This window comes from Ranitomeya variabilis, chromosome 2 (genome assembly GCF_051348905.1).
Source record: "Ranitomeya variabilis isolate aRanVar5 chromosome 2, aRanVar5.hap1, whole genome shotgun sequence".
Classification (NCBI taxonomy): domain Eukaryota; kingdom Metazoa; phylum Chordata; class Amphibia; order Anura; family Dendrobatidae; genus Ranitomeya; species Ranitomeya variabilis.
In genome coordinates this window covers 751,564,053-751,577,790 of record NC_135233.1, presented here as the reverse complement: position 1 = coordinate 751,577,790, position 13,738 = coordinate 751,564,053, and the positions used below count along the sequence as shown (strand labels likewise).

The following is a 13,738-nucleotide window of genomic DNA, read 5'->3' as shown; positions in this document are numbered from 1 at the left end:
CTTACACATAGGGTGGGCAACACTCCGTCAAATATGTAAACATACTGACCATTTAGCCATTAAACCAAATTAAATCAAGAAGTGTCATTAATTTTTTTCATTAAAAAATCAAACTTTATTTACACATTTTAAAATTACACACAACAATAAAATAGTGCCTCCAAACCAATGACTACTATCTCTTAAAGGTCAGCTGAGCCATATGCATATAAATATCACACAAAAAGAATTGGGACCAAATAATTCTTTACTGCCCCTACAGTCATTTCATGATACTTATTGACAATATTGGTGATATTCACCTAATATAAATATTGTTCATGAATTATTCATAAAATGATCCGTATTCCTAAAAGTGACTACTTGAAATAAACTGTCTATCATAAGGAGCAGACAAAAAACATTAGGAATGCAATATATGCAGAGCAAATGTATACCAATAGTGTTGAGCATTCCGATACTGCAAATATCGGGTATCGGACGATATTCGCTGCATCAGAATTCCGATACCGAGTTCCGATATGTTTGCCATATTGGATACCGGAATCAGAAGTTCCCACAGTGCAAAAATCCAGTATAATTGAGTGTGGGCGGTGCGTGGGTGGAGACTGCGTGTTTCTGTGCGGGTGGGGTCTGTGCGGGACCGTGGGTGGTCTGTGCGTGCCTGCCGGGGGGTCTGTGCGGCCTCTCCGGGGTCTGTGCGGCTTTCCGGGGGGTCTGTGTGATCTCTCCGGGGTCTGTGCGGCTTGCCGGGGGCTCTGTGCAGCCTCTCCGGGGTCTGTACAGCCTGCCGAGGGGTCTGTATGGCCTGCAGGGGGTCTGTGAGGCCTCTCCGGGGTCTGTGCTGCTTGCCGGGGGAGTCTGTGCGGCCTCTCCGGGGTCTGTATGGCCTGCTGGAGGGTCTGTGCGGCCTCTCCGGGGTCTGTATGACCTGCCGGGGGGTCTGTGAGGCCATTCCAGGGTCTGTGCGGCATGCCGGGGGGTCTGTGTGGCCTCTCTGAGGTCTGTGCGGCTTGCCGGGCGGTCTGTATGGCCTGCCGAGGGTCTTTGTGTCTGTGCAGGCATTGTCCGATGGGACTACAAGTCCCATCGGGCTATGCCTGCTACAATGACAGTGATTGACACATTAGCCAATGATGGGACAGTAGTAGTCCAATCATCTGGCTAATGTGTTGAATGTAAAAAAAAAAAATACTCCATACATACTCCATACATGCTACATACATGCTACATACATGTTACATACTACATACATGCTACATACATGCTACATACATACTACATACATGCTACATACATGCTACACACATGCTACATACATGCTACATACATGCTACACACATACATACTACATACATACTGCATACATACTACATACATACATACATACCACATACATACTACATACAGTACATTCATACATTACATACATGACATACATATAGACATACAGTACATTAAACATAGATTACATACTCACCATTACTTGTCATTTTGATCCCCGAAGCCAGTGTCAACCTGTAAATAATATGAAAAAAACAAACAACCAATATACTCCCTGTCCACAGAAATCCACGAGTGTCCCACAACGAAGATCTCCCATGGAGAACGGCAGCAAATTTTCCCAGGCAGCAATTGCCATAAAGTGAGACTTTGAACTTTATTAACCTCAGTGATACACTGCAGGAGCCATTGTCTCCTGTCAGTGTGTCACTGAAGGTCCTATAGAGTAGTGACATCAACCGATGTCACTGTTCTATAGGGGAGATCGTCATGGGACACTCGTTATTAATTGGACTACGGCGGACAGGTAGTATACGGTTTATTATTTTACGTTTTTTTGCAGGCGCTGAAGTATGGTAAGTATGGTGAAAGGAAGAATATTAAAATAATTTTTCTTAATGTATGCGCGTTTTATTAACCCTTTCTTACTATTGGATTAATAACGGATAGGCGTCTTATTGACTCCTCTCCGTTATTAACCTGACTTAATGTCACCTAACAATAGCAAGGTGACATTAACTCCTTATTACCCCATATCCCACCGCTACACGGGAGTGGGAAGAGAGGGGCTAAGTGCCGGAATTGGCGCATCTTATAGATGCGCCATTTCCGGGGCGGCTGCGGACTGGAATTTGTAGCCTGGGGGGCCAATATCCATGGCCCCTCTCTAGGCTATTATTAGCAGCCTGCAGCTGTCTGCGTAGCTTTTCTGGCTATGAAATATAGGGGGACCCCACGTCATTTTTTGGGGGGGTCCCCCTATTTTAATAGCCAGTAAAGGCTACACAGACAGCTGCGGGCTAATATTCATAGCAGGCTACAAATATTGGCCCCAGGCCGTCGGCTTTCCCCTTCTGGAGCAGAAAATTGCGTGGGAGCCCATGTCGTTTTTTTCAGTTTTTTTTTTTTTTTTTTTTAATTCAACGCTCATAAAGGCCTCTTTCACACTTGCGTCGGTACGGGTCCGTCGCTATGCGTCGGGCCGGCGTACCGACGCATGTTGTGAAATTTGTGCACGACTTAGGCAGCGGATGCAGTTTTTTAATGCAACCACTGCCCATTCTGAAATCCGGGGAGGAGGGGGTGGAGTTTCTGCCACGCATGCGCGGTAGAAAATGGTGGACGCGACGGACAAAAAAACATTCACTTGAACGTTTTTCCATGCCGACAGTCTGCCAAAACACGAGATGTTGTTTTTGGTGCAGTTTTTGGTGCAGGTTTTGATGTTGGTTTTTGGTGTAGTTTTTGATGTGGTTTTTGATGCTGTTTTTGATGCAGTTTTCGTTCCATTTTTTGACCGGTTTTGATGCAGTTTTTGGAAATAAATAAATAAACGGAAAATGTGCATGATTTGAATGAAAACATGCATGAAAAAACGGATTCGGAGGCCGGATTCATCATTTCACATCTCAGTTTCATCCGTTTTTTGCTGGATCCGTCGCTGTGCGTTTTTTCGCCGGACAGAAAAATCATTCCTCTGTATGAGTTTTCTGTCTGGCGGAAACAGCTTTTTTGACGGATCCTGCAAAAAACGGATGAAACGTGTGGACATCAGGCGCAATCCGGCGCTAATACAACTCTATGAGAAAAAAACAGATCTGGCAGAAAAAGACGGATCCGGTGAAAAAAACGGATCCAGTGGAAAAAACGGATCTGGCGGAAAAAACCTGATCTGGTGGAAAAAAATGGATCCGGTGAAAAAAACGGATCCAGTGGAAAAAGGATCCGTTTTTTCCAAAACTCGCCGGATTGTGCCTGATGGCAAAAACCTGATGTGTGAAAGCAGCCAGATAGATACATATAGATAGATACTTCTATGTATCTATAGATATATTTATCTATAAATATATCTATAGATAGATATATCCATAGATATATAATAGAAAGGCCGATGTTTCTAAGGCTACTTTCACACTTGCGTTTTTAGCGATCCGTCGCAATCCATCGTTTTGGGAAAAAAACGGATCCTGCAAATGTGCTCCCAGGATGCGTTTTTTCCCATGGACTTGTATTAGTGATGGATCGCGATGGATGGCCACACATCGCGTCCGTCGTGCAACGGATCCGTCGTGTTTTGGCGGACCGTTGGCACGAAAAAACGTTCAAGCGAATGTTTTTCTGTCCGTCGCGTCCGCCATTTTCTGCCGTGCATGCATGGCAGAAACTCCGCCCCCTCCTCCACGAACTTCAGAATGGGCAGCGGATGCATTGAAAAATGGTATCCGCTGCCCATGTCGTGCACAAATTTCACAACGTGCGTCGGTACGTCGGCCCGATGCATAGCGACGGACCCGTACCGATGCAAGTGTGAAAGAGGCCTTTATGAGCGTTGAATTTAAAAAAAAAAAACTGAAAAAAACGGCGGGGGCTCCAGCGCAATTTTCTGCGCCAGAGGGGGAAGGCCGACGGCCTGGGGCCAATATTTGTAGCCTGCTATGAATATCAGCCTGCAGCTGTCTGCGTAGCCTTCACTGGCTATTAAAATAGGGGGACCCCCCAAAAAAATGACATGGGGCCCCCCTATATTTTATAGCCAGAAAGGCTACGAAGACAGCCGCGGGCTGATATTCATAGCCTAGAGAGGGGCCAAGGATATTGGCCCCCCAGGCTACAAATACCAGTTCGCAGCCACCCCAGAAATGGCGCATCTGTAAGATGCACCAATTCCGGCACTTAGCCCCTCTCTTCCCACTCCCGTGTAGCGGTGGGATATGGGGTAATAAGGGGTTAATGTCACCTTGCTATTGTAAGGTGACATTAAGCCGGGTTAATAATGGAGAGGCATCAATAAGACGCCTATCCGTTATTAATCCAATAGTAAGAAAAGATTAATAAAACATGCACACATTAGGAAAAAGTATTTTAATATTCTTCATTTCACCATACTTACCATACTTTAGCGCCTGCAAAAAATTTAAAATAATAAACCGTATACTACCTGTCCGCCGTAGTCCAATTAATAATGAGTGTCCCACGACTATCTCCCCTATAGAACAGTGACATCTGGTGATGTCACTGCTCTATAGGACCCTCAGTGACACACTGACAGGAGACAATGGCTCCTGCAGTGTATCACTGAGGTTACTAAAGTTCAAAGTCTCACTTTATGGCAATTGCTGCCTGGGAAAATTTCTCATACAGCAATGCCATAAGTGAGACTAGGGACTTTTTTTTACAGCGGCGGAGGAATACCTTCCTCCCGTCATTGTGTTTCTGGGGCCCTTGGAGAGCGGTCGCACCAGCTGTTGCTGCCGTTCTCCATGGGAGATCGTCGTGGGACACTCGTGGATTTCTGCAGACAGGGAGTATATTGGTTGTTTGTTTTTTTCATATTTTTTACAGGTTGACACTGGCTTCGGGGATCAAAATGACAAGTAATGGTGAGTATGTAATCTATGTTTAATGTACTGTATGTCTATATGTATGTCATGTATGTAATGTATGAATGTACTGTATGTAGTATGTATGTAGCATGTATGTAGCATGTATGTATGTATGTATGTAGAATGTATGTATGTAGCATGTATATAGCATGTATGTATGTATGTAGCATGTATGTATGTAGCATGTATGTAGCATGTATGTATGTAGTATGTAGCATGTATGTAGAATGTATGTATGGAGCATGTATGGAGCATGTATGGAGATTTTTTTTTTTTACATTCTACGCATTAGCCAGATGATGGGACTATTACTGTCCCATCATTGGCTAATGTGTTAATCACTGTCATTGTAGCAGGTATAGCCTGATGGGACTTGTAGTCCCATCGGACGATGCCTGCACAGACACAAAGACCCCCGGCAGGCCGTACAGACCCCCCCGGCAAGCCGCACAGACCCCGGAGAGGCTGCACAGACCCCCAGCAGGCCGTTCAGACCCCAGAGAGGCCACACAGACCCCAGAGAGGCCACACAGACCCCTGGCAGGCCGTACAGACCCCCAGGCAGGCAAGCACAGACCACCCACGGTCCCGCACAGACCCCGCCCCCACGCGCAGACACTCACAGTGTCCGCCCACACACCACCCACACTCTTCCCCCCTCCGGAACAGCATATAGAAGGACAGAAAGGGCTTATTTATGTTCCGATATTTGTGTCCCATTGACTTGCATTGGTATCGGGTATCGGTATCGGCGATATCCGATATTTTTTGGATATCGGCCGATCCAATCCGATACCGATACTTTTGAATATCGGAAGGTATCGCTAAACACTATATATCAATTATAACAAAATCATGCTAATATGTGGCAACTTCAATGCACATGTGAATCTACTCCCGATCACAGGCTGTGCTGAACAGTTTGCTAGGGAAAAATAACCCCAATCGATCCACTACTACATCTCACGGTGCACCGCATCATCACTGGTCATGGAAATGCTAGACAGCTTGCCAAGATAAAAAATCCTAATCAATACATATTACCTTGATATATGCACGGCTTCCCGAATAAAGTGCCAAGTGACACGCTGAACCTCCAGTTCATATGAACTCTGTAGCTTGAGAAAATATTCAGAAATGTTCCCACGCTACAGAGTTCCTGCAGCCAGGGAGCGCTGCTGTCACTGAAGCTCCGTTCCCTGGATTTCATTCATTCCCCAGTCTTTTATGGCCGGGAGCGGCTGGTTGTAAATGTATTTAAACTCTTCAGATGGATTTACAGGGTGGGACTTGACTGTACAGCGAACAGGTATGGGATATTGTTTCTTTTTTATTTTGACATTTTTTACAGGAGAACAAGGGTCTTTAGTTGGATTGAGCATACAATAAAGATAATAAAACCTGTGTGTTTATTTATTTCATTAAAACATTTTATTCTTAATGTCTGTGGTTTTTTTTAACCCTTTCAGACTAGTGGCTTAATAATGGATAGGTGTCTTATTGACACATCGGCGATGCGCTCATTTCTGGCCCGATGGCCGGAAGTGATAGTTAAATGCCGCTGTCAGCATTTGACAGCGGAATTTAACTAGTTAATAGCAGCAGGTGAATCGTGATTCCACCCGCTGCTACTGCAGGCACATGTCAGCTGTTCAAAACAGGTGACATGTTCCGGCTTTGAGGCGGGATCACTGCCAGAGCCCGCATCAAACCAGGGGATCCGACCTCCACTGTACTAGTATGGCGGAGGTCGGGAAAAGGTTAAAGGGGTATTGGTGTGCATCAAAATTTGGGGCAGCCCTGACACTCACTGCATGCGCAGCAACAATATAGAAGACCCACTATTTAATAATGGGAACAACAAAGCATAGTCAGCTGATGGCTCTCTAGGAATATTGTGGGCTGACTGCTAGCCACTTAAGAATAGTAAAGGCCACCTGATGACCCTATAAAAATAGGCTTTGTAACTTTCAGAGTCCATCCTTCATAAATGAAGCAGCTATATTAGTATTTTAACCCCTTTCTGCTATCAAACGGAATAGTACGTCGGATGCTTTGATGCAGGTTCTGGAGGCGAGTCCGCATCAAAGCCAGGACATGTCAGCTGTTTTTAACAGCTGATATGTGCCTGAAATAGGCGCGGACAGAATCGTGATCCGCCCAAACTCTGACAGTGGCCGGAAATGCTCGCACCGGTGACCCTTTCACATGATCGGGGGTCATCAGTGCATCGGCATATCAGCAAGAGGTCTCCTGCAGACCTTTATGGTTGTTGATGCAGGACTGCTGTGAGCACAACCCTGTGGTCGGTGCTGTAATTCTACTATATAGGGCCTCCATGTAGCAGAGGCAATCAAGTTATGGCAGCTTTTAACCTCCCATGGAGGCTATTAAAGCAAGCCAAAATTAAAAAAAAATGTTTTTAAAAAAATATGAAATAATAAATAAAAAAAATATAAAAGTTTAAATCACCCCCCATTCAAAATAAAACAACAAAAAAAAAAAATCAAACCTAGTATATTTGGTATCGCCGCATTCAGAATCTCCCAATCTATCAATAAAGAAAGGATTAACCTGCTCACTAAACGGCGTAATGAGAAAAAAGTCACATTGCATTAAAATGCAATAACGGGGATCAAAAGAACATATCTGCACCAAAATGGTATCATTAAAAATGTCATGCAAAAAATAAGCCCTCAAACAACCTCAGGTCAAGAAAAATGGAGACACTACGGGTAACGGAAAATTGCGCAATTTTTTTTTTTTTTTTTAGCAAAGTTTGGAATTTTTTTCCACCACTTAAAAATGAAAAAGAACCTAGATATGTTTGCTTTCTATGAACTCATAATGACCTGGAGAATCATAATGGCAGGTCAGTTTTAGCATTTAGTGAACATAGCAAAAAAGCCAAACAAAAAATAAGTTTGGAATTACACTTTTTTTTTTGCAATTTCACCGCACTTGGAATTTGTTTCCCATTTTCTAGTACAAGACATGGTAAAACCAATTATGTCCTTCAAAAATACAACTCTTCCCGCAAAAAATAAGCCCTCATATGGCCATATTGACAGAAAAATATAAAAGTTATGGCTCTGGGAAGGAGGGGAGTGAAAAAACGAAAACACAAAACCGAAAAAAGGTCATTAAGGGGTTAAGCTCTCTTCCCCTCTTTATTTCCTCCAGAATCCAAAATGGTGAAAGACGTGACATGACCATAATATCAGCAATAGTCCTGGTGTACTTTTCACTTCAGAAATGGCACTGATTATGCAGGAATGGCATTTTCAGAACAGTTTCTGATTTGCAAAGGAATTAGAGCCCTTTTTCTCATCCCCTATCTCTGCCCTTGATCCAATGACAACTAGATAGGTAAAGCCTATTTGAGCATAATTAGGTTGTGGGGGTGTGCTATGTAAAACACAGGACAGATTTAAAGATAAGTTATACTGCCAAAAATGAATACTTACATAATTACAAAACTCATATTGTAATTTTGTGAATAACCCATTTACATTCTATAGATTTTTTTGGGCTAACATAGCACCTCACTATTTTTTGCATACTAAATAGGTATTTAGAGAAAATTCAATTGTAAATTCATGAACAGTTTTAACGTACCGTCCTGCTGTCTTGTTTTGATGATACATCTCCCATGTGTAACACAAAATTAATATGTAGCAGGTTACTATTAGTGGTAAAGGAAAGAAGAATGTTGTGATTGTCAAATACAGCGTGTACCTGAAAAACAAAATGGTAAAAGAACACAGAATGGCATTCACTTCTGTTATGTATGAAAGTAAACTCCACCTTCGAGCCACTTTAAACTTGACAGAATGGAATTACACTGTCAGTAATACTGTAAAATCTTCAATATACTGTACATTATTTGACTGTTCACCACTGAGTGTGCATGCTTATTTCTGAAGGAGAATGGAATAAGTCAGTGGTAGAGTAGATGCATATGGAAATGCCTTATTCCCTGCTCGACCAAAGGTCATGCATTTTGAAATCCAACATGTCTAATCTCTCGTTCTTGCAATATCTACCTAAGTCTGCAAACCTTGTATGAAATTAACTGCCAGTCAGATAATCGGTCTGTTGAGTTACCGTAATTTAATTTCATATACTGTATATGCATATACATATACAGCTCTGGCAAAAATTAAGGGACCACTGTAGAATGTTCAGTTTGTCTGATTTTTCTCTTTATAGGTATATTTTTGAGTAAAATGTAAATTGTTCTGTTATGCTATAAACTTCTGACAGCATGCCTCCGAATTTCCAAGCAATAAATCTTTTATTTTTTTTTTGGACAAAGAAAAATGGTCAATATGAAAAAAAAAAAATAAAAATAGTGCTTTCAGACCTCTTCTTTGTTTGATAGCTTGTGACTATCCATCATCCTCTTGATTACATTCCAGAGGTTTTCAGTGGGGTTCAGGTCTGGAGATTGGGCTGCCCTTGACAGGGTTTTGATGTGGTGGTCTCTTAATTTTTGCCAGAGCTGTAAATATAGCCAGCTATACATGTCATCTGTGACAGAAACAGAATAGGGCCTAAGTTGTAAAATGAAATATCTACATTAAAAAGAAAAAGTAACTTTTATTTCATGTAGAAATGAGGATCAATCGGCTATAATAGTGAAATGATGAATAAATCTTATACTACAGTATATTTATGAAGGGAAATCTATCTCTTTGAACATGTAGTTTGATCTCCACGCAGCATTCTATGGAATAGATTAACTTAAACATGATGATATACAGTTTTACTGTTCTATATATCTTTTCATTAAAAATAAATTTTCACATGTTTTAGCATGCTAAACAGGCCACATCGTGTAATCGTGGTTGCAGAGCTGAGTACAATTTTATTCTTATTTTCTAATTTTTCATCTGTTTTGCTGAGATATTATCTTTTAAAGATGAGATTCTAACAAAGGAGATATCAGCATTGATTCGATTCTGAGGGTGATTATTTTTAGTCCTGAATAACATTGATTGATCATGTGCAGGAGGTGAAGTAGACCAGAACTGCATTTCATTATAAACACCTGCATCTGCAGCTCTCATCTCACAGCAGTCAGTGTAGGGGGAGAGGAGTATAGTAAATCTGGGTGTCATTTTAAACAACTCTCTTGCAGCTCAGCTCTGCATTACTCTGATCACCTACCTATAATCATTGTAAATGCCAGCTGTGAGATCTGTGAGACAACAGCTGTGTGTCATTACTAATGATGGGTGAGCTCTGAAATGATCGGGGGCTCATTATTTGAATTAAGCAAATCATTATGCTGGGGTGAGCATTTCAAGTAATGAGCATTATGGAAGTCAAAGGAAAACTCAAGTATTTTTCTGGCAGACCCTACCAGAAGGTATGGAGAGGGCAGGAAAATCCCTGAAATGGATGAAAACACCTCTGAAATGGAATGAGAACAGAACGGGGAGGACCCCTGGATGCATCTCTCTCTCCTAGGTTGCTGCTGGCAACAAAATATAGAGTATGGCTGCCTTCACACTAGCAGTATTTGGTCAGCATTTTACATCAGTAATTGTAAGCCAAAACCAGGAATGGAACAATTAGGCCGGGATCACACATACGCGAGATACCGCCGAGTCTCGCAGGTAAAACCCCTCCTCTGTCGCAGGCACTCTGGAGCGGAGCATGCAGCTGCACAGCAACACATGGAGCTGTACGCTTGGCTCCCAAGTGATGGCGCCAGAGGAGGAATTTTACCTGCGAAACTCGGCCGTATCTCGCGTATGTGTGATCCCGGCCTTAGAGGAAAAGTATAATGGAAACATATGCACCACTTCTGCATCACCCACTCCTGGTTTTGGCTTACAAATACTGATGTAAAATACTGACCAAATACTGCTAGTGTGACGGCAGCCTATTACTCCAATTTACAGACTGACAATAAAACATACAAATCCAAAGATTAAATGGATTTTACAGGAAAAAAGGTTCAGAAACATTTTTCCTGTATAATGACTTTTATATCAGGCACAATAAAAAAAAAATACCATCTCTCACTGTATTTCACTGTCGTTTTCGGCAATAATAAATAATTTAAAAAAAGACTTGGGGTTCCCCCCTCTTTTTTAATAACCAGCTAAAGCAAAAATGACAGCTGCGGCTGATATTAACAGTCTGGTAAGGGCCATGGTTATTGGCCCCCTCACAGGATAAAAATACAAGACTGCAGTAGCCCCAGAACTGGTGCACCACATTAGATGCACAATTTCTGGTGCCCTGTCTGTGCTCTTCCCCATTGCCCTGGTGCAGTGGCAATAGGGGAAATGGAATTTTGGGTTGATGACATCTGTGATTTGTGAAAAACCTCTAGGGTTAGTAATGGAGAGGAGTCTGTCAGTCACCCCCATTTCTAACCTAGTAAGAAAAAGGAAAAAAGCACACCCAAAAAGAAAAAAAAATATTCACCACAACACTCCTTGACAATTCCCAAAATCCCATTTAGTTCCAAAGTAGTCCAATGATTTCAAGATATCTCACTTCGTATGAAGTGTATGAAGGATCGTAACAATGATCCATAGGCTTTCACAGTCGACACACCGGACACACTGCTTCACAAAACTGGCTGTAACCTTAGTTTTCTCCCAACTGCCTGGGTCTCATGGAGCATCGTGACCAGAAATCCAGCAATCCGCCTGACCTGGTGGAATCACAGGAGTGCATCAGACTGCTGGACTGCAGGACTCTGCGTGACCCAGCTTCTGTGAGGCCCGATAACCTTAAGGGAGCTTTTAAGGGAGACTCTAAGATTACTGGAGTTCCCAGCTGCTGGGACACCTGGAGGCTGTGAACTCTAGTAGCCTTAATTTCTAGCTTCCAGGTATCCCAGCAGTTGGGAACTCTAGTAACTAGGGTTGAGCGACTTTGACTTTTTTAGGGTCGAGTCGGGTTTCGCGGAACTCGACTATCTCAAAAGTCGGGTCGAGTGAAATCGGCCGATTATCTCGTAAAGTTGGGATCGGCCGAAACACGAAACCCAATGCAAGTCAATGGGGCAGCATAGTCGGCAGTGAGTGGGGGCCAGGAAAACACCTAGAGTGCCCATTTTAATGGCAAAAACATCCATTCTTGTTAATGAAGCTTGTCAATCTTAATTTCCCTTATAATAATAGTTAGGCATTGGAAATTGGGGGTCATTTGGCTAAATTGGTTGGGGGTAGGGCTGGTTCAAGTATTTTGTGGGCCCAGGAAATCTGGACCACGTCACGGCAGTTTCGCAGGGAGAGGTAAGTATTTCAACTTTGCAAGTGCTGTGATCCTGAGCAAGCAGGGGGGGCTGACTCTTTGGCATTGGCACTGGCACAGGGCCCCTCAAAGTACGGCGGTGTGTTTGCACGGCAGGGGCGCCTCCCACCGGTAGCGACACTTTTGTGTACTATGAGGGGCCATGTGCCAGTGACGTAGCCAACGAGTATTCCCCCCCCACCTGATGAAGGAACCAGCACTTTCATCTGCACCTTCCTCTTTGTCCCCATGTAAGGTGGTATAGTATGCGGGAAGGGGAACCTGACTTTCAGCAGGGACACATTCTGGCTGTGTAGCATGCAAGGGGAATGTAGTGGTCTGGGACCTGGGTCAATGTACCAGCAGACTTATGTAGCACTGGCTGTGCAATGGGCACGATGAGGAGGAAACACAGATATAGGCCAAAACAATAAAGTTGGCTAAATGCAGTTCAAAAGTTTTAACAGGACTAACCAGGCGGCATTGCTTTGTTCAGTGGAGGACAACTGTAATGAGAGGCTGACACAGTGAGTAGGCTCAAATAAGTAAGTAGGCTAAATGCAGTTCAAAATTGGTAACAGTAGTAAACAGGCGGCACTGCTATGTTCAGTGGAGGCGAACAGCAAGGAACGGCAGACACCGTTAGTAGGCCCCAACCAAACTAGTAGGCCTAATGCAGTGTTATGTAAACAACTACTTAATGAGAGCCTGAAGGTTGAAGCTCAGACAAGGAAACCTGGAGAACACCCAGGAGGAGGAGAACACTCAGGAGGAGGAGAAAACCCAGGAGGAGGAGAACACCCAGGAGCGGCAGACACCGTTAGTAGGCCCCAACCAAACTAGTAGGCCTAATGCAGTGTTATCTAAACAACTACTTAATGAGAGCCTGAAGGTTGAAGCTCAGACAAGGAAACCTGGAGAACACCCAGGAGGAGGAGAACACCCAGGAGGAGGAGAAAACCCAGGAGGAGGAGAACACCCAGGAGCGGCAGACACCGTTAGTAGGCCCCAACCAAACTAGTAGGCCTAATGCAGTGTTATCTAAACAACTACTTAATGAGAGCCTGAAGGTTGAAGCTCAGACAAGGAAACCTGGAGGAGAACACCCAGGAGGAGGAGAACACCCAGGAGGAGGAGAACACTCAGGAGCGGCAGACACCGTTAATAGGCCCCAACCAAACTAGTAGGCCTAATGCAGTGTTATCTAAACAACTACTTAATGAGAGCCTGAAGGTTGAAGCTCAGACAAGGAAACCTGGAGGAGAACACCCAGGAGGAGGAGAACACCCAGGAGGAGGAGAACACCCAGGAGGAGGAGAACACCCAGGAGCGGCAGACACCGTTAGTAGGCCCCAACCAAACTAGTAGGCCTAATGCAGTGTTATCTAAACAACTACTTAATGAGAGCCTGAAGGTTGAAGCTCAGACAAGGAAACCTGGAGGAGAACACCCAGGAGGAGGAGAACACCCAGGAGCGGCAGACACCCTTAGTAGGCCCCAACCAATCTAGTAGGCCTAATGCAGTGTTATCTAAACAACTACTTAATGAGAGCCTGAAGGTTGAAGCTCAGACAAGGAAACCTGGAGGAGAA

At 43.6% G+C, this 13,738-nt stretch overlaps 1 protein-coding gene across 1 annotated transcript in view; it reads right to left on the bottom strand.

Moving 5' to 3' along the window:
• Positions 1–13,738, bottom strand: part of MCHR2 (melanin concentrating hormone receptor 2) — a 452,328-nt gene that overhangs the window by 146,791 nt on the left and 291,799 nt on the right. Inside the window, exon 5 of the mRNA XM_077289664.1 lies at positions 8,505–8,624. Coding sequence (XP_077145779.1) covers positions 8,505–8,624 — 120 coding nt within the window. The remainder of the gene's footprint in view (positions 1–8,504; positions 8,625–13,738) is intronic.